The following is a 27086-nucleotide window of genomic DNA, read 5'->3' on the forward strand; positions in this document are numbered from 1 at the left end:
CAGCACTCCCAAGGTGTCCCTGCTGGAAGGACCTCAACACTCCCTACCGCCGCCACCGCAGCACCACGGCAAACCAAATTATGCTGTGCCATGATGTGCCGTTTCCTTTTTATGTTAATACTTCCTATCAGCCTCGTATGTGTCAGCACAAACTTCTCGCTCCTCTGCTCGAATTCCGATTACCACATTACCCCGACTTAAGTAGGATTAAGTTGAGGCGCCTTGAATGAGCCTCACCTCATTCATGATATGAAAGCGCTCAATCAGCCCAGAACAAGACGAATCCATTATGCACGGTGTGGCGTTAAATTAGTTTTATTTAGTCGTGATGATATAAGGAGCAGTTCATCAGCAAGGTATACAGTCTGAGTCAGCAAAAGCTGTATTGATTCATTTGCTGTGAGTGGGGTTCAAGGTTGACATCAGCGACAGTCAGAAGTGTGACGGTCGCTAGCGGCGTGTTGGTATTTCATCTGGACGAAAACAACTGAAAGTATTTTTTGGTTGGTGTTAAAGAAAGAAAATGAAAATAATGTGAACAGTGACATTTGAATTGTTGATTTAGAGAAACAAAGTAACGCATTATTTTTTCCACTCGTTTGCAAGTTCTGCAGGTATTCATCCAAAGCTAAATCTTCACAGGCGTTTCCCTTCGCCCCGTGCAAACTGCATGTTGTTCTCTTTGCTTCGATAAGACGCTGCATTCACCTCCTGGTAAAATGCAGCGTCCTATCGAACTGTTAATGAAAAAGATTTGTTCCAAAATGAGAAAGGCTTATCTCGCTCTTCTGAGCAGCCACAACGCCTACGCTCAGGGAGTTCAGCAGCGTGACCCCCGCTGATGCAAAGTAACGGCCGGCTAGAAGGTACAACTTGTTTTGGAATGTAATTAATGGGCTTGGCTATCTGAAGACCTTTACTCCAGTACAGTAACAGTCCATTAGCAAAACATTGCAGGCAGATATGATTATAAAACATATGGACATATATAATGTATCACTTTGTAAAGACATTTTGAATGTTGTTTCAAGGTTTCTGGTTTCAAGACCTAATTTGAATCTTTGTTACTTTGAAGTTTCTTAAAACTGTCTGGTCTATGTCTCCTCTCCAGGCTGGCTAATACCCAGAGCATCACCATCCAAACTTCTGGAACTACCACTAGTCTCACGATTGCCAACATCACTGAAGAGGATTATGGGAACTATACCTGCGTGGCCTCAAACCGACTGGGCGTCCAGAATGCCAGCCTTTTCCTCTATAGTGAGTATATACACAGTAAAATGGTGAATAGACTAGTACCTATAGAGTACTTTTCTACTCTAACTGAGCGATCAAAGTGATTTATACTACAAGCTTCATTCAGCCAATCACACATATATTCATGCGAGCACTTTTTTCTATAGCTAAGCACTTGTCTAACCCCCACACACCCTCAGGGCAACTCTGGATTCAGTATTTTGCCCTAAGGATACTTCAAAACAGGCTGGAGTAGATGGGAATCAAACCACCAACTTTCTGATTGGTAGCAAACCTGCTCACCACCCTCACTACTTCCATGTGCTATTTAAATGTGACATTAGAGGCGTGTCTTACACACATAAAGACCTGGGTGACCTATGATTTTATGCTTGTGAAGTCAGACAAAACTAGAGTTACTGTATTTGGCCATAAAAATCTCAGCAACATGTCTAACCAGATACTTAGATGTCTGCCAGTACCACCCTGGTGTCCATTACTAATGTCATGATCAGGATATGTCCGCTAACACACATTTTTAGGGCCGACTGAGTTCATCTTTGCCATCATGTCAAAATTAGAACCATCCTGTCTCAGAGTGATGCTGAAAAACTAGTCCATGCATTTGTTATTTCCAGGGTGGACTGCTCGAATTCTCTGTTAACCATTTGTCCTAAAAGCTCCCTGAAAAGCCTTGAAAACACAGAAGTGAGGTCATATTTCTCCTATATTGGCTTCTCTTTATTGACTCTCCGTTGAATCAAGGAATTAAATTCAAAGTCCTCACGTACAAAGTCCTGAAAGACCAGGCTCCATCATATCTTAAAGACCTCATTGTATCACATTGTCCCAGTAGAGCTCTTCGCTCTCAGACTGCAGGCTTACTTGAATTTGCCAGTTTTTTAAAGTAGAATGGGAGGCAGAGCCTTCAGCTATCAGTATCTCTCTGTGGAACCAGTCTCCAGATTATTTGGGAAGGCAGACACCTTCTCTGCTTTAAAGATTAAGCTCAAAATGTTTCTTCTCTGTAACATTTATGGGGCTGGTCCCTTAGTTAAGCTGCTGTATACTCAGGCTGAGCACGTCTCCTCCACCCCTTTCTATGCAGTCCCTGTGTGTTCATATATAACAATAAGACTATAGTATCATCACTACACCATGTATGACCAAGACGTCACCTGGGGTGCTGGTTTTGCTCACTGGGCGTAGCAGGCAGCCCATACGCTATAATGCTGATGCAGATGCCTGGGTGTTCCTTTACTGCAATTAATTAGGTTAATTTTATTAACCTAATTTCCTGCTGAACTATTGAAAATCAGAAGAGCAGCAGTTCGCTGCAGTTTGTGTGCTCTGCTTTAAGCTTCGCTGCTGAACGACTGCGAGAAGTAAAGAGCTCACTGTGTGTTCATTTCTAGTCATTTGGCCGACTGTGTTCTCAACTCTGCGTGAGAGCGATTTTGCTGAACACTTAGAGAAATTTAGGAAAGATGGCTCGAGCGGGAGAATGAAATGAGCTTTTGGCAGTCGGTGAAAAGCTTTAAGTTTCAGACTAAAGTCAAAGAGAAGCCAAGTCTGTTTCTGTGCTGTGTGATGCAGTCTCTGCCCTTAGAAACTTTATTTAAACATGCAAAAAAAACACCACAAAAGAACTATTAATGGGAAGAAACCTCAGGAAAAGCAAAATATTCCTTTCCAAAGGTGAACAAATGTATTTTAAGTGAAGCATATGGTTCATTAGGACATGGAGTGAGGTCAGACTACAGAAAAACCAAGAGGCAAAACTCAAGAATGCTAACACACATAAAGGAAAGACAAACTAACACAGACACAGAGAGAGAAGACTCTCCCAGAACAATAGCATGTCCCCCCAGATTGTCCTAATCCACCTTCAGCACCCAAGAATGGGACAGACACACAAAGGCACCCTCAGCTCGGTGCTGAAGATTTAAAAGGGAAGAAGGGGGTCGGCTAGATGTAACCAAAGCTTGTCTCAATTCACAAGCATCAAAACTAAAATTAGATCACAGTGCAGATGTCTTTAATAACTGAGCTGCATTCATAAGCATGTAAATGTTTGCAATATTCATGAAGCGTTCTAGTTCCATCACAGATTTTTGGCCACTTGAGGGTATAAAAAAAGCATGTTAACAAGCTGACATACACAATCACACACACGTCTCTGGCACCTAAACTTCTCAGACATCCAGATCCACAAGAGCAGCGCTGGTGTCAATTTGGAGTTTTTTTATTTGGAGCAGTGGTTAAATCCACTTTGATTTATTTTACAGACTATTGATTTCATGGTTTTTCTGAATATAAGGCTCTTTAGCTGCTCAAACACGGTCGGCAGCTGGGCATCAAATGGCATACAGCGGGGTTATCAGAGTTGTTTTGTTGGTAATGAGAACATGTGGGGGTTGCTGAGAAGATCGAGGAATAAACAGCGCTCGTAAATGGTTCAGCCTGAAGAATCGTGAAGCTGTGCAGGGCCGCGGAGCCGGGTGATGATTCCACCGTTACTTTTATGGTTCGCTGTTAATATCATATTTTTCACATTGGCAGCTGTCAGAGATCCCACACAGTTGTTTCACTGAGCACAAAACTAATGCTGTTTGAATTGCTTTCTTTGAGCTTTCACACCCCAAAGCCTGGCTGGCACAGTGCTGCTTTGAGCTCAGAGGGCCGTCGTGTACCCAACATTTGAATTTTATATCAAACTGCACTCAAACACAACACACTTCAAAATGATGGGTGCATGTATAATATGCCACAAGTGCCGTAAACAATACCAGAGCAACAAACCGACATTTCCCGTGGCCAGCAGTGGCCCCACTCACTGTGACAAATGTGTCTCGTTGTCTCTGCCAGCACTTAAAAGCTGTAAAAAGATGAAACTGTGGCAGGGAGGCAAAGCCAAATGGAGACTAGCTCCCAAAGGAAGACATCTGCACTGACACTGCAGACTGGGATTTGAACAAAAGGGAAACATGTTTGAAAGCGAAAAGAGATGATCAATTTATTTTTGGTGGCAATAAAACCTCCTTTTTCGTGATACTCCAAAGAAAGAAAGAAAGTGCCAACATACAGAAACAAAGTAGTAATATATAATAAAACAGTAACTAAAGTCCCACAGAACGCCTGGATACAGATCAACATTAGTCCATGACAATATTTCCTTTGGATAAGTTAGGTCTGTGTTTCTGTTGAGTTTAGTGACATCTAACATTTATTTTACTGGACTGACACACAGGAAAAGGTGATAAGTGTTTCTTTTACACTCAAAATACTGTCTGAATGTCGGTTTATTCGCTCCATAAATCTTGTGCAGAAGAGTGGTGGAAGAAAGCTGCAGAGATCAAAAGTCATAAAAAGACAGTTTGTGGAAAATGTGAAGGAATTTTTACTTTCCATATCATGAACTTGGTAGAAATGCAACATATGGAGGGCCCAAACAAGTTCTGCAATTATTATATGCAACTAGCAGGTCAAATAGTGCTTCATGAACTGTGTTACGTTAAGTTTAGTTGTGTTTGTTTAGCATTCAAATCACATGATTTTCACTGATCATATACCTAACCTGATAGCCTGGCTACTGCTGACTTAACTTAGCTTGATGAGCTACAAACATGGCAACAAGTATTACAGGCAGTTGATAAACCAGCAGCTTGCAGTTTCCTGTATTCTGCAACAAGACTGCATTTATTTATTTTTTCTGTCATATTAAGCTTGATCAGCAGGCTCACCGGTTTATGCCTCCTCTGTGGTTTAAAGCGTTGAATGATCACTGAATAACACAGCGTCAATGGCACAACATGGCCACTAGATGTCACCAAAAACTCCTGCAAAAGGCTACAAACACATGTTTATTTTCCAGTTTACTGTGTAGAATGTCTGCTAGCAACAGAACAGTGATGCAATGACCCTTTTTTGTGCAGGATTAAAAGGAAATAAAACTGTATTGTTCTTTTTCTTGTTCAAACCAATGTTGTGGTTGCTCTAGAAGTCTGAGTGAGCTCTCATTAACCCTGCTGCCTTTCTCTCTTTGCTTCTCCACACAGGACCCGGGACAGGCAGAGATATCAACGGCTCTGCCTGTGTATCTCAATCACTGTGGCTCCTGCTAGCCTCCTTCGCCTGCCTTTTCTTGAAGTGTTAATACCCCTGCCCTCTATCCTTCCCCTTCTCTCCCCCCGGCCTCGCACCTTGGCCTTCCGCCCCATTCGCTCGTCTTCTTCTTCTTCTCTCCAACTCACCGGCATCCTTACTGCTACCTTCTTACCAACTTTGCCGCCCTCTTCCCCAGACTGTTTGCATCATGATACAGAAACCTTACGTGCTGTCGAGCACTGCTTACAGGTGTGAAAAAAAAACGATGGGTTATGAGTAAAATGTTTTAGGAACAACAACAAAAAAACAGTAAAATCAAGGACAAAACAAGCAAGCAGTGCTTTTTAAAGAATTGCATTGTTCTTTTTGATTCGTATGCACTTCTTTTGTTTCTGCTTTATCTTGTCTTCTGGGTCTGGGTCGGGCTTTGGGAGGGGGGTTGTGGGGGGGTTGTTTGTTTTTTTGTTGTCTACATGGGAATAAAAATGAAGGTGGCCTGGCTCACAGGGACACCAAGAAAACAATCATTTGTCTCTAGGACTACTGAAGACATGAGGTGTATTTCTTCTTACTCCCTTAGATGTATTATGTTAACTTAAAGCGTAGATTTAACCGAGTGTTTATAACCAGTGCATTAATGAGAAACACGCAAAGCATCTGCCAAATATACACGTAAATTTCAAACTAACACATGTGAAACTCAAAGGGAAACTGCTACGGCTGATTTTGCGATGAGATTAGAGCTGTAATTTGATGCTACTGTGCTGAAACACAGATATAGTGTTAGGCAGATACCTCTGCAATCAGTGTCATTGCAAGCAGAGCCCAGAAATATAGGAACAGAAACAAACCTGAAGAAATGAGTCTGTCTGGAGCTCTGTGATATCTTGCGACCCTTCCCCATTATTCCAAAAAACAACCTGTTTTTCTTTTTCTTTTTAGACTCTCACTTACAAACAACAACAAAAAAAAGAACAGGGAAGAGAAACACACAGTAGGTTATAATGATGCGTATTGTACATAGTAAAATTTTGTATTACTCTATGATAAGAAAACCATGATGTGCAGTTTGTCTCAGAGGCTGCACCGAGCAGTGTTTGCATTCAGTCGATGAGTTTTAGGATCATTTTATCCCTACTGCTGGAATTTGGATAAAAATGTATGACACCAATGAATGACTTACTTTTTTGTTTTTCTCTTAATCAAAAACACGTGCTTTCATACGAAAATTATACAGAAAAAATCATAATATATAGATATTGGGGGTATTATTTTGTGTGCACCTCATGAATCCACTGTCCTTATATATGAAAAAAGCTCATTTTACATGATTCTGAATATGGTTGTGATTTGTTGAGGATTAATGAAATGCAGACCTTTGGACCTGGCAGATACCCATTATACAACAATGTTTTTTATGTTGTTTTTTGTTTTTTATAATTCTGTGCAGTAATTATTGTACCTGTCCTTGAAACGAGATGAGCGCTAGCTTAAATGATGTTAAACAGAGGGAGTATTATGAGCTTCATAATGCTCTTACGCATACCTGAGATTTAATATGACAGAAGAAACCAAATGAATACTGAATGCAGTTCCCCTCAGTGTCACCAAGGCCACTGTGCTGAAGGCCTTATGGGGAAAAAAAATCAAACAAATGAGAAATAATGAGAAGAATAGTGCTGTTACCTCACCGTGTCCTACAGCAAGATTTCTAATCACACTTCTGCCAATGCTTAGACTGAACAGTGAGTTAGTTTCTTTATGAACAAAATGGTTAAATAAGTATGTTACGTGTTGATATTTTGAAGAAAATCTTTCAAAGGGAGCAGCTCATAGGCCGTAGCTGTTAAAGAGACAGCACTGACACTGGTGGTGACTAATAGCGTTTGGACTCCAGTGCCCAGCTCAGCTCTTTGATTGGATGTGTGCGTTCAGGTCTCCGCTCTTTCAAACAACCAAGCCGAGATAGTACTGTAAAAACACACGTGTAATTAATGTCATCCTCGTCGCGCATTAAAAGACTCGTTCCCAGTGTGTTCTCTCATTGTAAATGCTTCTGAGGCCATGGCTGTGTGTGTAGTGTTGGTAATGCTCCAGTCTAAGCTGAGACGTACAGAGACTGAAAACCCACCGCGTTTTTAATCAAAACTGAAGCATTTATGAATTCATATTTCCATTAGCTCCATGAGACACAACGAAAACAATGTCTTGCGATCAGATCTCTTAGAATACGAAAGAAGCTGCTTGTTTTTACACTTTTATTGTGTTGTGTGCTTTTTTTATTATTTTATCTTATTTGGTTTTATTTTACAACTGTGCGAATGAGTCCTGGTGTTTTTATACTACAGTCTGCAGATTGATTTTTAGGCTCTGACTTAACCATACTTGAGGACGCTATTGTAGTTTATCAGCAGTTATCTTCTTACCTTAATTAGAGCCGAATGATCCGGTAGCTGTGGTGAAATAGTTTTTCATGATCAGTTTCCATAAACATGGTCTTTGCTACCAGTGAGCTTTACAGAAGAGACAAAATAAATGTGTTGTTTGTTTTATTTCAGCGGGGGAGACCCTGACAGACCAAAAAAGCTGGGTCAGATATCCCCAAATTGCGTTCTGCATTTAATTTCATGAGCCTGCATACAGGTCATTGTCTAAAATTTCTGCCATTCAGGTGTTTTCCAATGAGACTAAGCTCACCGATGTGGAAGTCTAAGTGCTTCCATGCGGGTTAAAACCAGCTAATAAGCACTTGACTTATAGGACCACTGACATAAAAGCCATGGAGCTCTGTCTTATCCATAAAGCAGCGAGAAAAAAGGAGATCTGGTGTTATTCCATTGCTCATAGAAACCAACAGCCAGCCTATAATGACACAGCACCAACCCCCTGCAGACAGACCTAGATATCTACTCAAGACTGTAGATACAGCTATGTAGTTTACTACTCAGCATTGCCTCAAAACATCGCCGAACTGGCTTGTGTATGTGTGCGTGTGTACTCATCTGTTTATATGATTAACCTGCTGGAAAAGTGGCATACATGTGAGGCATGAGATAAATGATGAGTTGGCCCAGCAGCTAACTATCTACTTTCCATTGAGCTATGGTTACACTTGTAACCCTCTATATTAAATTTAGATTGTTTTTTTTCTCTTCCTCTGTGTGTATATACAGCATTATGTTTCTACTGTAGAATGTTGTAAAGTCAGCAAATCCATAAGATTGTGTTTATACAACTCTACATTTAAAAGTTTAAAAGGCAAATGTAACTATCATGTTTGTACTTCCTTCCCTTTGTCGCGGGGAATTAAGATTCAATCATGGATTAGGACACAGCAATGTCCCTTTTTTTCTATTTTACTTTATTATGGTATAAGGTAATTGAAGTCAGTTTCTAAAAAATAAAATATGATATGTAATAAAGGTATATGAGAAATGTTAACAAAATAAAGTTGTTTGAATTCAGTGTTCTGTATTTGAATGTGACATGAAATGTCGAAGCAAAGTAACCTTTTCTTTCTGGAGACAGCTTGGAACACATGTTGTGTTAATCACCATGTAACATGCAAATAAAATAATATATGTATTGTTATGTTTTCTCTGGGAGACGTTTTTGTCCGCGGGAAACGTGTGAAAATTCTGCTCATTGGCAAAGGGAATGGTCCATTTTCACCTTTTTCTGGTGCCAAAGACAAAGACTGTGGTGTTATCACTACCACATATTGCCACACATTAATGACAATATGGCTCAGGCTCTTTTCACCACAGAGATGTGCAGCAAGTGCTGCAATAAAAGGTTTCGCCTCTAGGTGTCACACTAAACCAAATTATGCCCTACATGAGACTTTTCTAGTCTTACTCACCGCTCCTAACCTACAAGCCACACGGTGCTTTATGCTTTTGCAATGTTTTTGGAATGTATGCAAACACTATAAAATGTCAATTTCAGAAAAACATGTAGGTTCACATTTTTCAATTCAAACCTCACACACCAGTAGGGAAAATGTAGCTGTTCATCATTGTTTTCATACCTGAGCACAGTGGGTACCGTTTTTTGTTTTTTGTTTTTATTTCATTTTTGTTGTTGTCCTTTTTAAATAGAAGGTGCTAGCAAGAATTCTCTTCAAAGTACAGGGATTTCAAATGGGAATGATGAGTGACAATGCAGGAAGATAAGAGTCTATGAGGATGGTATGAACTAGCCATTTTAATTGAGGAGATTATGCTCTTCTTGTTAGCACTTGACAAATAGATTGCGGAAGGCATTTATGTAAACGTTATATTCAGGTCTTGCATTTTTGCTGAATCGTTCTGTCTCAGCACAAGTCCATGGAGTCCTTGAGTCCTGTTGGGACCTATAGCATTTGCATACACAGATTGCTTGTAAAGGATTAAGTCATTCAGATTTTAATCTAGAGATTTAAAAAAAAAAAATCAGTAATGCTCAGTGCAAAAAGTGCATGTAAACATATGTAAAGACTTATGTAAAGACTTTGGAGAAATCTGGTAAAGGAGTGTGAGTGTACCTAAAAAAATATCACCTGGTTCTTAGTATATCTTAAGATTAGCCACAGGTCCTGTGGCTGCAAAACAATTCCAAATCATCATCCCTCCTATTCAGTTGGTATGGTGATTGGTTGGTTGGTGCTGATTTATTGTTTAATTTTAGCCAATTGTGCATTATGGCCAAATGTCTCAGCCTTGGTCCCATCTTTCCAAAGGACGTTGTTCAAACAGTCTTGTGGTTTATTCAGAGCCAACTTTGGAAACCTGGGCCGTTCCCATGTTTCTCCTGGCAGCCCTTCCAAACATACTTGAGCCTTCTTTTTTTATTTTATTTTTTTTATTTTTTACTGTCGTGAACGTTAACATTTAAGAAGCTAACTGAGGCCTGTGAGCGATGTGTATAATGACTGGCCTTGGGGTGATTTTGGTGGGATTCCTGGGAAGATCAACAGCTTCCTGGAATGTTTTCCACTCAAATAATCTTTCTCACTGTAGAATGATGGAATTGAAACTGTTTGGAAATTACCTTATAACTCTTGCCAGACTGATGGGCAGCAACATTTACTTCTCTAAGATCATTGGTTATGTCGTTCCTTTTTCACATTCTGTCAACACATCCCTGAACTGCCGAAAGTTCTAATTTTATAGAGGTGCTCACACTTGCTGATGATCAATTATTCAAGTGCATTTCATGAGCAACATTTGGCTGCGACTTACTCTTATAATTCCTTTGGAAGAGGCAGGGTTGGCAGCATTGGTGAAGGTTACAAATGATCTTCTTATAGTCTCTGATTGTGGACTCATGTCTGTGCTTGTCCCGCTAGACCTCAGTGCAGCATTCGATACTGTTGACCATAATGTCTTATTACAGCGATTACAGCATGCTGAAGGTACTACACAGCAGTAGTTTAAATCATATCTGAATGGGGACATGTCTTCACACACTAAGGTTAATATCTAGTTCCACAGGGTTCTGTGCTGTTACCAATTCTGTTTACATTATACATGCTTCCCTTAGGCAGTATCATTCAATGGCATAGCACACGTTTTCAGTCCTATGCACTGTAATCCATAAAGCCAGAAAACAAACATTAATTAGTTAAAGTGGACAATCTCTAAATTTCTGCTTCTAAATTCAGACAAAACTGAGGTAATTGTACTCTGTTTCTTAGAAACATGGTGTCTAACCAAACGCTTACGTCTACATGGCATGACTTTGGTCTCCAGTAACACTGTGAGAAATCTTGAAGACATTTTTGACCAATATATGTCCTTCGATGTGCATATGAAACAAGCATGTAGGACTGCTTTCTTTTACTTGCACGATATCTAAATTAGAAACACCTTTCTGAAAGTGATGCTAAAAGCCAGTTAATGTATTTACTACTTCTAGGCTGCACGACTGTAATTCATTGTTATCAGGCTGTCTTAAGATTTCCCTGAAAAGCCTTCAGTTAATCCAAAATGCTGCAGCACGAGTACTGACAGGGACTAGAGGGAGAGAGCATATTTCTCCTATATTTTCTTCTTCTCATCAGGGCCCATCTTAAAGACTTCATAGTACAGTATTACCCCATTAGAGCGCTTTGCACTCAGACTGCTGGCTTACTTGTGGTTTCCAAAGTATTTAAACGTAGAATGGGAGCCTTCAGCTTTCAGGCCTCTTTTCTGTGGGACGAGCTCCCAGTTTGGATATGGGAGTACTTGCTCATAAGGGATCATCTAATTGGTGGGGTCTTCTCTGTATTATTGTAGGGTCTTTACCTTACGATGTAAAGCGCTTTAAGATGACTTTTGTTGTGATTTGGGGCTATATAAAAATAACTGAATTGAATTAAATTGTATTTCCCTGTGTAAGTATTGTTTTAATGTACGTTTGGTGCAAGAGCATCTAATATTACAGGAATACTATCCATTCATTTTCTTCCACTAGTCCACTTCAGGGTCGCGGCGGGCGCTGGAGTCTATCCCAACTGTCATGGGGCAAGAGTTATAATAAAACCACACTTATGTGTGGTTTCGTGATGGATTCAGTGGAAAATAAGCATGATTATTGGAAACTGCCGGGTGTTTCGAAGTGACAATATGTTTCTATCAGGCTTTAAACAAACTCCACAGCTTATGATGGTAATTGGCACATTTGCTTTATTTTGAAAACAGACATTGAAACCATTTTTTATTTTTTTCACATTTTTTTTCCTCACAAGTTTGAACTCCTCGATAAGATTGAAACTGGACATTGCACTCACTGGAACATAGGAAATTTTTTTGTTGTTGTTGTTTGCTCATTTGTTTGATTTTTCTCTTTATCTTTTTTTTGTAACATCAGTGCAAGAGTATTTTTCCAATTCATATAAACTGTCATAACAACACCAAAGACATCAAAAAAGAAGCCGCCACACCTCTTAAGTTTTTTGTGACTGCGAAAAAGTTCCTCTCAGAGGGAGAGTTCCCATCATGCATCTGGTTCAATGGTTCATGCTATGGCCTCACGTTTGGTTGGCAGAGCACAAATTGTAATATGTAAGAGCCAGTTACATCAATAATATAGTTGATTTCTAGAGTTTTTATTATATGATCACATCATTTAAATGGCAACAGGTCCTTTATTTACTGTAACTGTGAGTAAACGGAGTTTGTAAAAGGGGTGTAAACCAAGCTTGAATGACTCAAGCAGAATAGAGAAAGTTGAGTAAATATTGTTTTTGGGATTCAGGATAAAGCTGCCCCAACTGGAAATGTCACACATTTATTCATACATTCTATTATCCATTCAGTGTGTCAGTACATTACGTCTTTGTTGTGTTCTCAGTACACTTGGATCGTGTCGAAAACATGAATTGCATTTATAAACCTGGTTGTCTTTTTGTGCGTGCATTTGCAATACGGATTTCATTTGCAAAATGTGTCTAAAGAAAGAAAGTGCATTACAATGCAAATACAATACGGCGCATTGGCAATGCATTCTTTTTTTTATTTTATTTTAAATGTGTAAATATCCAGTTGGGAGCGTTCATTCCGCCCCCGGTTTTACATCAAATAGTGAAGATGTACCAAATGAAATCATCCACCTCGACATCATCACCATCACGGTAAGAGTCGCTTTTCATAAACATCAGCAACATCATCATCACCGTCATCGTCAGCATCGTCATCACTTGCGCATAGTACAGTGTTAGCTTGAGCCAAAAAACTTCACGCTGGAAACTCCCCCAACATGAGAAAATCATTGCCACACAAAAAATGACAAACAAATAGAAACGGACTGCCTTCACATTGAGAAGGCAAAGAGCAACCTTTTTAGATTTTTCGTTTTTGTGGTATTCTTCATACTTTTAATTCTGCTTTCATTAAGTTAGACTTTAGCCTTAAGCATCCTTGGACTCGGTGGCCTCCGCCTCTGCATCTGCCGGGGTGGCCTCCTCTCCTTTAGACTCCTCTGCAGCATCTTAATGTAAGAAGTGGTGGGGGTAGAGGGTGTAAGGGTAGAGAGAAGGGGTTTGGGGCGGGATAGATGAAAGGAGGGTGGAGAAAGAAGAGAAGAGGAGAGGTGGAGAGGTGGTTTTACATTGCGAGTAGAGTAATAAAGCTCTGTCTGGGGCGCCTGAGATACAGAGCTTCAAAGATTTCACTCATGAGCAGTAACTTTTGATGTTTTAAATATTTCACCCTCTATATGAAAAAAAAGCCATGTAACATTCGGAAATTCTCAAAATATTCACATCTTCCATCTCAAAAAAATAATTCGCACATGGAACTGTGTAATTCTGCGTTGTTCACAATGTGTCAGCTCCACTTAAACTGAGAGCATGTCTGAAGCCCGCACTGACTGTGTAAATAATAAAAGAAGAGCTTGCTCCTAATGGACCCATGAAGCATTTGAACTGGCATCACAAAGCTAACAGGAGCATCTTGGCCTGTCACATCTGATACAGTGTGATGCCCAGAGTGCACTGCACTATGATAGCAGGCAACGATAACTTGCTAAGAGGTGCACACTGCTGAGTAGCAATCCGTGATACATCACAAAGCAAATGCTAATGGGGATTCTTGCTCAGGTACTTTATATTTTTCAACATTAAATCATAATATCCTTCTTTAATAATCCTGTAGCTGGTGCGCTTTTTAGCTCCAAAAAAGCAAAGACATTCTCATTTATACTTAATCAAGACCTTCTTGCACTATGCAGGAGCTACACTGATTTTGGGGTCTTTGTTGTTCCTGCCCAAACTCGTTATCCGAGTGATCTCATCGGGGTGATGTCACACCCCGATGAGATCATATTCTTTTATTAGAAGGAGGAGACATCAAGGAATGATATCATTGCAATGGAGACCAGGGTGCATGTCTCCTGGTGTGTGCGTGTGTTTGTGTGTGGGAGGGAGGGAGGGAAAGAGAGAAGTGGGGCAACGGTGTCTGCACTAATGTGCGATTGTGTGTGTGACTCAAGACAGCATGACTCATGGCAGATCTTCCAGGTAAGAGATAATTAGCTTGTTAGCCACTGTGACAGATTTGAGAATGTCCTTCACTACAGCCACTGAACTGTGCGATGCAAATCCAATTTCACCCAATTTACAGAGCCAAAGCCCGTCATTTCTTGTGTCTGACATCAGCGCGAGCTCACTTTCATACACCAGTTACCGGCTGAAGTGACAGTTTAGCTTTGCTGTTGGGTTTGTGTATGAAGATTGCAGACAGGGAAACTAACATTTATAAGTGTTTCATCATTTCTACCCACTGACCTCTTAGTCTTTAGTAAATAAGACTAATGAGACATGAGACTGATAACATCGCCAGCTTTAAATTGATAAAATTCTGTCATTCGCACTGAGGTATGTTTTACATAAATGGTTCTCATAGCTTCATTGAAACATATGCAGGAGAGTTACAAAAACAGCCACGCAGCAAAAGACTTGTTGCATTTGTGACCATTGACTCAAGTGAAGTGTAACCACACTTTTGAATGGTTGCTTTTCTCCATCATTGTCACTAAAATCTGAGATCAGAGAGAGCTAGTGCCACCCCTCATTCTCAAAGAGAGATTGAAATCTCTGCTGAACTGGAAATGGCATCCTTTTTTAATCTTTTTTGGATTTACAATCAGAGTTGATGAGATAAAATGCTATTATATGCACATTAATGTAGTTTAGGGCACGCTCTACTAACACAAGCCATTCACAAAGATGTGAGAGAGGACTTCTAAAGATGTACAAGCCTGTCTTAATATGACAGCCTGCTTTCAGATATTGTGTCATTTTGAAAGTGCTGGGCAAACATTAATAGGTCTGATCTGGTTAGACTGTGGTCTCATAATCGACCAGGACGTTCATTCAGATGTAAAGCAGGTAAGTCCAGATAAATCGGATTTTGAATGTAAACACGTTCATATCTGAAAAAAGCTGATAAAAGTACAAGATATCTAAGTCAAGGCAATAAAATTTTACTTTTCATGCTTCAGATGATAAAGTGCCAATATCCATAAGCATGGTATTAATTTCACTGCTATGCAGATGACACCCAACTCTTAGCGTTATAATGAGCTCTTGAGAACCACATATCTGGCCAACATATGGTGTTACAACTGATTCTGATCTAAGTCTTCATCTGCATATATATTTCATTAAAGGTACGTTGCAGCTTGTTTATGTGTTTATAGTCTATAATCTGTTTTTAACAGCTTCAATGCTCTGTTTCCCAAAAAAGAGTTAGAATTCACTAGATACATATAAAAACCTTATGTCACTCTGGGGTTTTCACTCTGTAGCACCCTGAAATCCCCCTGCTCACTGCTGCTCGCTGTGCCAAAACAAAAACTAAAATACATCTGACTCAGTCTGGAGTGGAGACTGAAGAAGTCACTTGGATGAGGAACGAAACGTTAATCCCACTGAAAATGCTACAGAATCAGCTTTATCAAATAAAGAAACCGTCTTTCTATATCGTCTCTGAGTCACTACATCTGGACAGTCCAACATCACTGATGGCTTGTTTATAGTGAGAATCTGTTTCTACTACTCTACACTTTGCTTTACTTTTTCTAGTTAAGTTCTAGTGTTTTCTTTAATGTTTTTAACTTATTTTTCCTGCCTCCTCTTTTTAGTTTTCCAAATTAATCTACTATTTCTTTTCATTATTAATGAATTTGTTGCCACCTTTTAATGTAAGAGAAGTGCTCTATAAGTGCAGGAATTCGATAAGAATTTGTGACATAGAGACCACCTCGTAGAGTACCCAGCATCCTTGTGGATGTGACTCTTTTCTGTGTGCAACAAACCTTAACCGAGCGATTTGGTCATAAATATTCATTTTGGTCTCTGAGTCACTTTGGTAAGTTAAGCAGATTGTAGACAGCAGTGAATTCTTAATAAGCAGATCTTTGTCAAGTAGTGTTTGTTTATGGCAGACTTCCCCAGTGCGGATCGTGACCAGTAGGGATCATTAATCATTCATTTAAATCAGAGCACCTGTTCTACCCGCACTGCTCCATGCAGGCCAGCTATCCCATCGAGGTGGTAACTATGACAACAGGGAGACAGTGCTGCCTAGGTGACCTACTTTCTGTGTAGTTCTCCAGTTGGTGTATGCATGTGTGTGTGTGTGTTTCCCACCTCACGCCCCCACCAGCTCCAGACTGAGCATGCTCCGTTAACTACCTGTCTGACCCAGTCTGAGAGTCCTTGGACCAGAAATATGAGTTCATGTCAAGTGTATCTTGTGACAGTGTTGTATCAGTGGAATAATATCATTTTATCTCCAGTTTCTTCTCAGGTCCACATTTCTGCTCTAATTGGACATCACATGACAGTGCTGGAAGACTTTTTTTTTTTACCAAATATTTTAACGTGATGTGCTTAAAAAAAAAAGAAGTTTAACTGGGTCATCCATTACAACCGTTTTTCATGACTATGGTAGCAGTCAGGTTAATATATCACACCTCGTGTGAAGGCATCTGAGAGCTTTATTAACCTCAATGATTTATAATTCATGCTGCTTTTACATTATGCAAACAACACATTGCTTTTTATCAATAGCTTTGATCATTCCCAGTATCACTGTGTACCACACTCTTGACCAGTGCTTATCATTTTCTATGCCGGCCTCTGTCTAATCAGTATGGAGTTTTCATCTTGCAGAGGCTGAGCTACAAGGCTGTCTAATCTTATATTGAGCTGTGTCTCTGTGTTAACCAGTGAATGGTGGAGCACTGCCAAATATCTCTAAATCCCAAAGACACACCAAGCGGCTATGTCCTGTGGAGCCTGCCAAGCAGACTGTGTAAAAGCTTACCTATTCTTCTCGATTTTATATTTACAGTAAGTAAGTGCTTTTTGATTGGTGGAAGTGGCTGGAACTATTTTTAGCCCTGAACTCACTGCCCTCACGAACATGTGCATAAGTGAGAATGTGCTGGTAAACCTTTCTTCCTGACCACATGGAGCTCTCTCCTATTCTGCATACCTTGTTTACCTTTTGTTTGGTTAGGCTCCTCCTTCTCAGCTGTCGGACTGACAGCAGCAGGCACGTCGGCTTGTCTGGCCTCCTCCTTTTTCTCTTCGCTCTTCTCCTCCTTCTTCTCTTCAGCTGTGGCCGTGGTGGGACTCTTGGCTGGGGCCTCCACCTCTTTGGGCTTCTCCTCAGCTTTCTCCTCCGCTTTTGGCTCCTCTTTCTTGGGTTCAGAGGGCGCTGCGGCGGCCGTGGGAGATGCAGCAGCCGGGGCGGCCGCTACAGGAGACGTTGCTGTGGCAGCAGCTGCCGGAGAGTTAGCTGGCTTGTCTGCCACAGGGCTTTTGGCTTGGTTTGTCTCCTCTTCCTCCTTCTTAGCCTCTTCTCCTGCGGCTTCATCCTGCTTAGCAGGTGCCTCCTCTCCCTCCACTTTCTTTGCCTCCTCTCCTCCCTCTGTTGCCTCCTCTGCAGCAGCAGGACTGTCACCCTCTTTCTCCTCCTCTCCGTCTTTCATCTTTTTCCGAGTTATATGTCCACGGAAGCTGGCCTGTATTTTGGTGGCAGCCTTGTGGGCCTTGTCCTCGGGTTTGTTGGTGGTGCCATCCTGTTCAATCTTCTGGTCCGCCTCCTCATTCTTCTCCACCTGGCAGGCGATAGACAACATACCAGGTTAACATTTACTGCAAGAGTTGAAAAGGTTGCGCTGAATGTCTTTATTTTGCTAGTGTCCAGTTGTTGCTGTGTTTGTGTGTGTCTATCCCTCTTTTTGTTGGCATGCTGCTTGATCACGAGAAGGCATGCTTTATTTCTGTTTGCTAAAGTATGTAAAAAATAGTCAAACTGAAAGGTCAGAAGTCAAGAAAAGAAAAAAGTGTATATCGTGAAATGGGAAAGCTTAATAAATATATATATATATTTCTAACCATTACATGACAATCATAGGCTGGGAAAAGGTTAAAATTTCAGGACATGTTTAGAATAAAAGTGCAGGATGAGATGAGGAGCAGAGTTAGGAGTAGGACAGGAGACAGGGTAATATTGAAAGTCTTTCCTTGATATTACCTTCGGTTACTGGATCCAAAGCTGTCCATCAAATAGTGGGTTGTGCTATGAGTCATATAAATCTAATGAAAAGAAATCAAATCAAATAAAGGAATGAATGATGAGCACTGAAAGTGGCAACACAAAATGAATCAGTACATTCCAAATGAATAGGCAAACAAATCAAGGTAAAATATTCTCTCGCAGGTGTTGGAACCAATCGAAAGCCTCAAATGAACGTGAATAAGTGTAATGAAGCAAAAGAACACAAACCGTCAAGCAGCATGCAGACTGTGTAGCATCAGTTATACCAAATGAAAAACAAAGTGAGAAAACAGCACAATCTATTTTTTATTTTTTTATTTATTTATTTATTTTGGTCCTTCCAGGTATCAAGGCTTAGCTTGACTCTACAGCATTTTATCATTTCATGTGCCAGAGTGAGGAGATTTATTGTCTCCACATAATAAATCCAAGGCGCTGTGATTTTAGGTTGTGACAAGTGTCTCCGGGCATTTATTGCAGTTATTCAATCCAGGCATGAGGCTGATATTGTCCTCCTGATAATAACCCTGAAAATAGATTTAGTGAATAATTAAACTTAAATGTAGATGCTCTCCGTGGCATCCATTAATCTTTCCTGCAGTCTCTGCTAATGATATCCTCAAAATTATGAGCAGTGCTCAAAATCGGAGACAATCTTTATTCTCTGGGTACAGTATATAGCAGCTCCGTGTCTGGCTGCTAGGGAACGAGCTCCCTGCTACAATCTCCTCACCATTCACTGCCATACCCCTCCCAACCATCAAAGGTTACCTTGACAACCAGAGTGCTAACTCATCACAGGGCCTGTCTGCTGTTCGGTGCTATGAAAGACTATATGTCACCCTGATTGGCAGTGCGCCTGACCCCTCGGGGGGAGCGGGCCAATAGGAACTCGTAAATCAGGTGGAGTAATCAGCATGGAAAAGCCAGCAACGGTAGCAGCGGCAGGGTGAGGCGGTAGGGGGCAAAGGGGTAAAATGTATGTGCTTACATTAATGTCTGTGTCACCGAGATCTGGCAACGTCTTGTTTAAGGCCAATGAATCTGGGTGGAAAGCGCTTTCGTGCCTCTGCATCCACCCCCTATGTATGCTCTCCCAGTGTGTCATTATGTAGGATATGAGCTTTGACTTGGACAGCCTGTGTGAGGGATCACATCTGTGTGGAGTGATTTAAGACCCCGAGGCCCTAAATCAACACGTCTTCCTCAGGGTCAGTGTGTCAGTGCAATATTGGAGCAGCGAGGGCAAGGTGCAGCTGTATTGGTATATTCAGCTCCTCCGCCTTTATTCCCCCGGGTTCGGGTTCATATACACAGTCTTCCAGAGTAATTTTGTGCAGTATGAAATTATAAGACAGATAAATGAAATACACACTTAAATGTAGTGATTCACATTTAAAATCTGAACTGGAGCTAAACAAGCTACCGGCCAATGGGTGTGGAAATAAACTTCAGCAGAACAGAGAGCAGGCAGACAAAGCACCACCACCACCACACCCTCTGCTCTTAATAATATGCACGTCTCCAGTGACTTATTGGGCTTTTATTGTGTCTGATCTCATAGGTGCTTACAATTGCCAAAAATCTGACCCGAGCACTTAACTCTTAATAGAATTACTTACTGGCTGGGTTCAGTGAGTCAGACAGAGAAAGAGAAAGCGATGGATGAAGGGTGTTTGGGAATAAGGGGTATGACATCATTATTGGAACAGAAGAGCGATGTCATTTACGTTAGAGGTTGGGGAAATGTGATAAAATACCAGAGGAGCACCAGATGATCTCATCTGGTGGTACGAAGACAGGAAGAAGCATCACCATCACAGTTTGACCACAGCTGGAGCGTCATCACTTGAATTATTGATACTTGTGTGTGCATCACCCTTCAAAAAATAAAAATAAAAAAATGCCGTGCTGTGATTTTCCTTCTTCTTCTTCATGGATTCACTTCTGAGATGCAAAACCAAAAATTACTTGACCCAGCACAGCTGACATTTGCCTGCACTGTATTTAAATCCCAAACAGAAGCATCATTGCACATCATTTAAGACCTGCACCTTGAAGCCTCTGACCGGTAATTGAACCCCGGTCACGTACCCTCCCTGCAGGCGCTTTTGCACCCGGCGTCTATGTGGTGCACATCTCCATTCATAAATAAGGCAAGACTTAGTGGCTGTTTAAACTCTTCCTTGATTAATTTGCAGTGAGACAACATATTTGCATTATGAGTTAGTCAAATGGCTTACTACAATTAGCCTGCAGTGCTTGCTATTTGCACACAGTCGTTCTGGTTGCCATAGATACACTACTTTAACCGCTGAAAAACTGCTTTTAATCTCCAAGAAAATGTGGAATGTTTGCAACATAATAGTGCTATTCTTGCAAGATTATAAAGCCAGCAATTATGCAATCTTTGTGCAATTATATTAGCTGTAGTATGATGTAGCAACATTAAAAAGGCTTGCTCCAGGATAAACTGACACTGTGCTATAAAAGCAGCTGACCTGTGACGAGAGAATCTAGTTCACGGGTTATCAAAATGCAAGAGTGCCATTCACCACAGGACACACACACACACACACACCCTCTCTGTCGGATTTGTCTGCAAAGATAATAAATGGACATGGTGAAATGCGCTCAGTGCATTATCTGACTGGCTGGATGTGTCTATTACAGCTGCAGTCTGAGCCTCTCTCCCTGTCCGCCTCTGTCCTTGGGTGGGCACCGGCTGTTGTAAGAACCACACCCCACAGTCAATGGCTTTATCCATAACCACACACTCACACACGCACCATCCCCCAATGGTGACACAAGTAACAATCCACCACCTTCCCACTGCCTCATTTAGAGTGCCATTAGGGACTTGTTTCAGGAGGCGGGGGGGAGGGGAAGACACAGTGGAAGCAGCGAGGTTAGTGCCATCGGACCACAACTCACACTAATGCATTGGTGCATGCTGTCTAATGATAATGTTGGGGTTTTTCTTACTTATTAATATTATTACTATTACTATTGCAATCCATTCAAGTCCTGAGATTTTTGCCTCTCCACTTCACCCAGCATTGAATGCCTCAAGCAAGAGAGGAGAGAAATATTAAAGGTAATATTTGCATGCATAATGGAGATGCTTGCTTTGCAGACACCCCTTTTTTTTTATTATCACCAAGCCAACAGGTGCAGCTGCACTTTAATATGGGAGGCTTGTATGTAATAAAACCAGCTTATTAGAAGTCATAAAACAGACTGTATAGCGCACTGGCACTCTTTGAAATAAAATGGAAAAACTCCACCGAGCAGTTGTCATATTACCACAGCTCCACCGAGCAGGTGGAGAGACTGTCAGCCACCCTTGCTGGTGGCACACGTTTCTCTCTGCAATGGCACCTCTATCTTGTCTTCGGCGTGATTTCTGTGGCCGTGTCTGCTTTCCTGCAGGAGCCGTCCAGACAGCAAAGACTGAACTGCTGTCTGGAACTGCTGAATATCTCCCTCTTTCTCTCCCTGTCGTCTTTCACTCTCCATGAGCAAACTGCTACCCACTCATTCTCCCTCTCTCACACACACACATACACACACATAGGCACAGCGGAGCACCACACCCTTTTAGCCGGCTATCTCCTGCAGATGAGGAGAGGGGGGCTCAGGTGGTGACTGCCACAGCCCCCGCTCGCCATCTCTCGTCATCTCTCCCTCCTCTCGCGCTTTTTTCCTCTTCCTTTGACGGTGAATTGATGAGCAGCCGTAAAGGATGCACTGTTTCTTTTACGATGGCCCGGGAAAAGATGCTCCACAGCAACTAATAAGCAGCCATATGCCGGCCTCATTACGTCCTCTGGAGCAGCCTTTAATTCACTTACATCAGCTCTCTGGCTGAACAAAGGCTCTGCAATCGCCACTGATCTCATCGGGGGCTGGAGATATATATGTTTCTTTCTTTCTTTCTTTATTACAGCCTAAAGCAGAGGAAAGTCTCAGTTGAGACTGAAAACCTTGTTTTCAAGAGTGACCTGGGCAAGAGAGCAGCCAGTCACACCCTGCAAATGAGTGAGCACTGTATCCATAGGTAACCAGATAAGAGACGGGGTAGAGGAGAGAGGAAAAGGAGGTGATGCCTGAAGGAAAGGGCAAGGGTTGCGCACGGTGGTGGTTGTGTTAGTGGTGACGTGTGATAAGAAGTAGAGATGGAGAGTTGAGTGTTAGAGGAATAGCTCATTTGGGTGGGATTTGATTCTGCTTAAGTTCTGCTTATAAGCACAACCTGGAACTGGGTTCAAGATGTTGAGGTGAGAGCTGAATATTGTTGTAAAGCTGCATAAAAAGCGAGGGAGGCAGATGGGACTTAAACTAGGTGCCCGTAGCCACTCCCATATAGTGGAGATGTTGCAACAGCACTTAACACTCCACAATGGCGGGACCCCACAGCAACGCTGCCATACTCCAGAGCAGAAAATCATGCTTTTTGCTCATCCATCCGTGAAGACCGCGCAGTCTGTCCGGATTCATTTATGCTCAAATGCAGGAGCACGAAGATAAGTGCTTGTAGGCTGGGAGGACGTTTTTTTCTTTTTTACCCTCCCCTGTGGTGCACGCTTGAGGCGGCGACAGCCTTCCGTAGGAAAAAAAAAAAAGCTAGTGCCTCACCCACATGGCTGCAGTGTGCAGCGTGCCGGCTTCTCTTCCTTCAATGTTTCCTCGTGCTTCTCCCTTTCTCATCTTCGCGCCTGCTCACCTACTCCAGCCACCACCACCACCACCATCACCACGTTCTCGCTCCACCACATATCTGCCAGTTGTAGTCAGCCATCTAGTTTCATTCCATCTTCACCTTTCTGCTTTGTTGCATTCATGCCTCTCCCTACCTCCACCCCCCCCCCCCCCCACCCCCCCCCCCCCACCCCCCGCCCATGCCCCATACCTCACAGCCTCCACTCCCTGTCCCAATCCCTGTTTCACCTCTGTATCAGCGTCTTCTCCCTTTTTCCCCCTCCTCCATCTAGCTCCATGTGCACCACCCTGCTTCTGTTTCTCCCTCTTTCTCTCCCTGCATCCTGCTCCACCTGCATGGAGTTCATCTGGCAAGCCTTTCTTTCCTCTTTTTCTCTCTCTGCCAGAGCTAATATGACTCATCCGGGCTGACATTTAAGAAGCAATCAAAGTGCCATCGGAATCCAGCGTGTTATGGCTCTGATAAAAACCCTAATCAGTTCTGAGATAGCAGCCCGCGATCACATGCAGAACCACCGCGACAGCTGCTGAAATGCTACCTCAGTGCAACACCTTTCTTTCATTTCATATTCACTGCCGGGACAAGACTGGCCACGGGTACCCAGCACCACCCTTTCACACCCTTTTAAATGAGTGCTCACTTCATTGACAGCAACCACTCAAAAAGCTGGAGGGCTATGATAATCCATTTATGCTCATTTATTCCCATTGTATTCCCCCCTCGAGGCCACTGACATGATGGAGCTGCTCACTCAGTCAGTACCCCACCCTTTTTTTCCCCCTTCACACTATGGAAATGATGCACTTTCCTCTGTCACCCACTTCTTCTGCTTAACAGAAGACAAATACAGAAGATACCTAGACCTCTCCCCTGCCCCTGTTTAAGGCGTAGGTTAAGAGAAAACTGTCATTTATCTAAAGCATCACTCGCCGGTGGATGAGATTGGGTTTAGTGGATAAATCAGAGTATTTCAGCTTTGATATTGAAGACAATACATAATCTATCAAGTGCCATTCAGTAATAGTTCACTTTTTTCAAGCACTTAATCAATAAGAGGGAATACCGGCGGCCCAGGATCACATTACATTCTTGCTGCCTTTCTACAAGTACGGTGTGAGGTCTGAGAGGCATTGTGGCAGCATCCATTCATGCAGGATAATCACATTAACTAGGCGTGTCTGTGCTCCGTGGATAGATTTCTATAAAGACAAGTCAGGCCTCAAGTCACAGAAAATTACACCAACATTTTGGCTAATCCCACCTCGTGCCTCCTAATCTCACCAAAATTGGGAAAAAAGAAAAGAAAAGAAAAGAAAAAACTAAAAAACAAACCCAACAGTCACAAAGTTCAGAACTGAGGTGAAGCTGAAAAATATTGATAAAGCAAATCAGAGCAGTTTACCGGTTTGGTTCTTCTTATGCAGCACAGCATAGTTGTAGTATCCTCCCTTTTTCTTCTCTGCTTCTTTTCTTCCCTTTTTTCTCCCTTTCACTTCTCTCTCACCCTCTCCCTCTCTCTCTCTCTCTCGCTCTCGCTCGCTTTCGCGCGCACACACACTCTCTCGCTCACTCGCTCTCTCTCTCTTTTCTCTCTCTGGCTGTATCAACAGCTAAGCCGCCCAGTACATTTACTCATCCCAGTTTGCACACACGCGCTCTCCCGTCAGTCTGCCGGGGTGCGACTCTCTCACTCTTTCTTACTCGCTGCCTGACAATGACTGCGAGCCCACCCTTTAAACCCCTCCCTTCTGCCTCCCTCCTCGCTCCATCCATCCCTCTCGCTCTCTCTCCTCCTCCTCCTCCTTTCCTTCTTCTTCTTCCGCCTCCTCGTCCTCTTCTCACTCATAGTGATGACCCCCCCACCACCACCACCTCTTTTAGATCGGCACTCCTCTCTTCTACATCTTCTCACCCACCTCCTCCTCCTCCTCTTTCTTGTTCCCTTACAGCCTGGCTCCAGCAAAAGCTGCGGCCCCACCCTAAAAAAGCCTCTCCCTTAATAAATGACTGGATACCTCCCCTCAGTTTGGTCTATTAATGCATCTTTCTTTCAGCTGTTTCATTGTCTCTCTTTTTTTGCCCTCAACACCCACATAGCCTCACTAGTTTATCCCCTCCCCTTTCTATAACATTTAAGGAGGTTTTTCTTCTTCTTCTTCTTCTTCTTCTTTTTCTTTTTGTTAAGTGGCTCCCAAATGGAAGTTGCCTCCTCTGATTGCTCAGAATCCCTCTCAGACTCGGAGTGTTACAGACTCTGGATCTCAGATCAGCATTATAAGCCCCGGGAGCCCTGTTTCCAAATTACCACAGCAATGCCAAAAGCATGTTTTCTGGCACAGTCAGGGAGCAGCTCTTGGCCAGGATAGACGTGTGAAAGAGAGCAGTGATGATCGTTCAAACGCACGCACACACACACACACACACACACACATACACACACACTCTTTGCTTTTAGGACACGTCACCCCACACCACCGATCCGCCAGCCCACCCCCCCTTCCCTACGCTTCCCCGTACCCAGCGCTCTGTTCTCATGGAAACACCAGCAGATAGACTCGAAGAGCAGAGGAGGAGGAGTGTGTGTGTCTGTGAGAGAGAGAGAGAGAGAGAGAGAGAGAAAGAGATAGACATAGAGAAAAAAGAAAGGAATGAAGGTAGGAGGAGGAAGCAAGAAGGCCGGGTGTGGCAGACAAGCAGGAGAAGCAAACTGCTTTTTTTCACCCCTTTTTTTGTTTTGCATTTCTTTCCTCCCTCTGTGTCCACATTTGCACACACTCTGGGCTTAATAAGCAGGCACTAGGCATGCATTATCCCTAGAATCACATCTCAAGCCATTACCAATACAGTGAGGCTTGCAGGCACATGGTCATGCAAACACCCACACTCTGTATTTGCCTTTCATAATGCACACAGACACGCACAGCGGTGTCAGAAGAGTCCCCACCCCCGCTCTGACACCGGCGAGCACCAGCAGATGCTACAGACACAATGAGGATGCAGGGAGGGATGGAGAACACGGGGGAGACAGACTGAGCCAGGGATGGAATAGGGAGGCAGGGAAAAGAGGAAGAGGAGGAGGAGAAGACCTGAGGGGGGGTTGCGCTTTGCTATTCTTCTCTTTTACAGGATTATTCCACATGCAGTTCACTGAAGGGAAATCATTAACCTGCAACGCTGAGCCTCAGCCTTCTCGGTGGTCACTGCTGCCACACAGGGAAGGCAAAAAAAAAAAAAAATCTAGCACCATTACTTGGCCATCCTACATCATCACGATGTGTCATCATGGCAAACCACGGCCAGTGACACAGATACTGTAGTAATGCAGGGTTTTGCTGAGTATGCATGACTCTCTCAGTGCTGCCCTGCTTTACTTTTCCACAGTTGTGCACATTCATACTAAAGATGTCCAGCTCACAGTCCACATCCCACATCCTGCTGTAATAACCAGATAAGCGCTTTCCTGAAGGGGAGGTGCCTTTTTCTGTTCTGAAGCAGTTCAGATATCCCGCTTCTGTAAGGTGAAGCCAACATCAGATGTTCTTTGAGGGTGAAAACTATGTGCATAACTGGGAAATGAAGCTCTGACACTTATCATCTCTATTCCAAGAGTTTTCTGCACCAAAATAGGCAGAATGATTTACTTTTAAAGCAGGAGGCCTTGCCACGATTCAAACCCAGGACTTTTTTTTTTTTTTTTTTTGCTGTGAGCATCCATTCTGGCATCCACCAAGGAAATCACTGGTGTGGCGAGCACTGCTGCCTCACAGCAACAAGGTCCTGGGTTTGAATCCACCATCTGGCCGGGACCTTTCTGTCTGGAGTTTGCATGTTCTCTTCGGGTACTCTGGCTTCCTCCCACAGTCCAATGACATGCAGTTAGTGGGGTTAGGTTAACTGGTGATTCTAAATTGCCCAGGGGTGTGAATGTGAGTGCGAATGGTTGTCAGTCCCTCTGCGTTAGTGCTGTGACAGACTGGAAACCT

General features: G+C 42.5%; 2 protein-coding genes across 8 annotated transcripts in view; one reads left to right on the forward strand and one right to left on the reverse strand.

The window, feature by feature from the left end:
- Positions 1-8934, forward strand: part of lsamp (limbic system associated membrane protein) — a 741226-nt gene extending 732292 nt beyond the window's left edge. For all 6 annotated transcript variants that reach the window (XM_084951574.1, XM_084951573.1, XM_084951576.1 and 3 more), the window contains 2 exons: positions 1112-1260; positions 5295-8934. In XM_084951574.1, the coding sequence (XP_084807700.1) occupies positions 1112-1260; positions 5295-5392 (247 nt within the window). In that variant the 3' untranslated portion in view covers positions 5393-8934. The remainder of the gene's footprint in view (positions 1-1111; positions 1261-5294) is intronic.
- A 3033-nt stretch (positions 8935-11967) lies between these two features.
- On the reverse strand, positions 11968-24832 carry gap43 (growth associated protein 43). Of its 2 annotated transcripts, none has more exons than XM_084950822.1 (3): positions 24506-24832; positions 17310-17937; positions 11968-13296 (listed from the first exon to the last, which is right to left on the reverse strand). In XM_084950822.1, exons 1-3 carry the CDS (start codon positions 24533-24535, stop codon positions 13217-13219), a joined length of 738 nt encoding a protein of 245 aa, XP_084806948.1. In that variant the 5' UTR covers positions 24536-24832; the 3' UTR covers positions 11968-13216. The 2 variants fall into 2 exon arrangements, with proteins under 2 accessions (XP_084806948.1, XP_084806949.1); XM_084950823.1 differs by having other exon boundaries at positions 17319-17937; positions 24506-24831.
- Between the last annotated feature and the right edge of the window lie 2254 nt (positions 24833-27086).

Source organism: Perissodus microlepis, chromosome 14, assembly GCF_051167445.1.
Source record: "Perissodus microlepis isolate ML-2025 ecotype Zambia chromosome 14, ASM5116744v1, whole genome shotgun sequence".
Taxonomy (NCBI): domain Eukaryota; kingdom Metazoa; phylum Chordata; class Actinopteri; order Cichliformes; family Cichlidae; genus Perissodus; species Perissodus microlepis.

What these genes read in the sequence shown, in the direction of transcription:
- gap43 (XM_084950822.1), bottom strand. Translation starts at nt 24,535, where the DNA reads ATGCTGTGCTGCATAAGAAGAACCAAACCG. An exon ending in GCATAAGAAGAACCAAACCG is followed by an intron (nt 17,938 to 24,505) that starts GTAAACTGCTCT and finishes ATCGCCTGCCAG; the next exon opens with GTGGAGAAGAATGAGGAGGC. An exon ending in CCAAACAAAAGGTAAACAAG is followed by an intron (nt 13,297 to 17,309) that starts GTATGCAGAATA and finishes TCTTACATTAAG; the next exon opens with ATGCTGCAGAGGAGTCTAAA.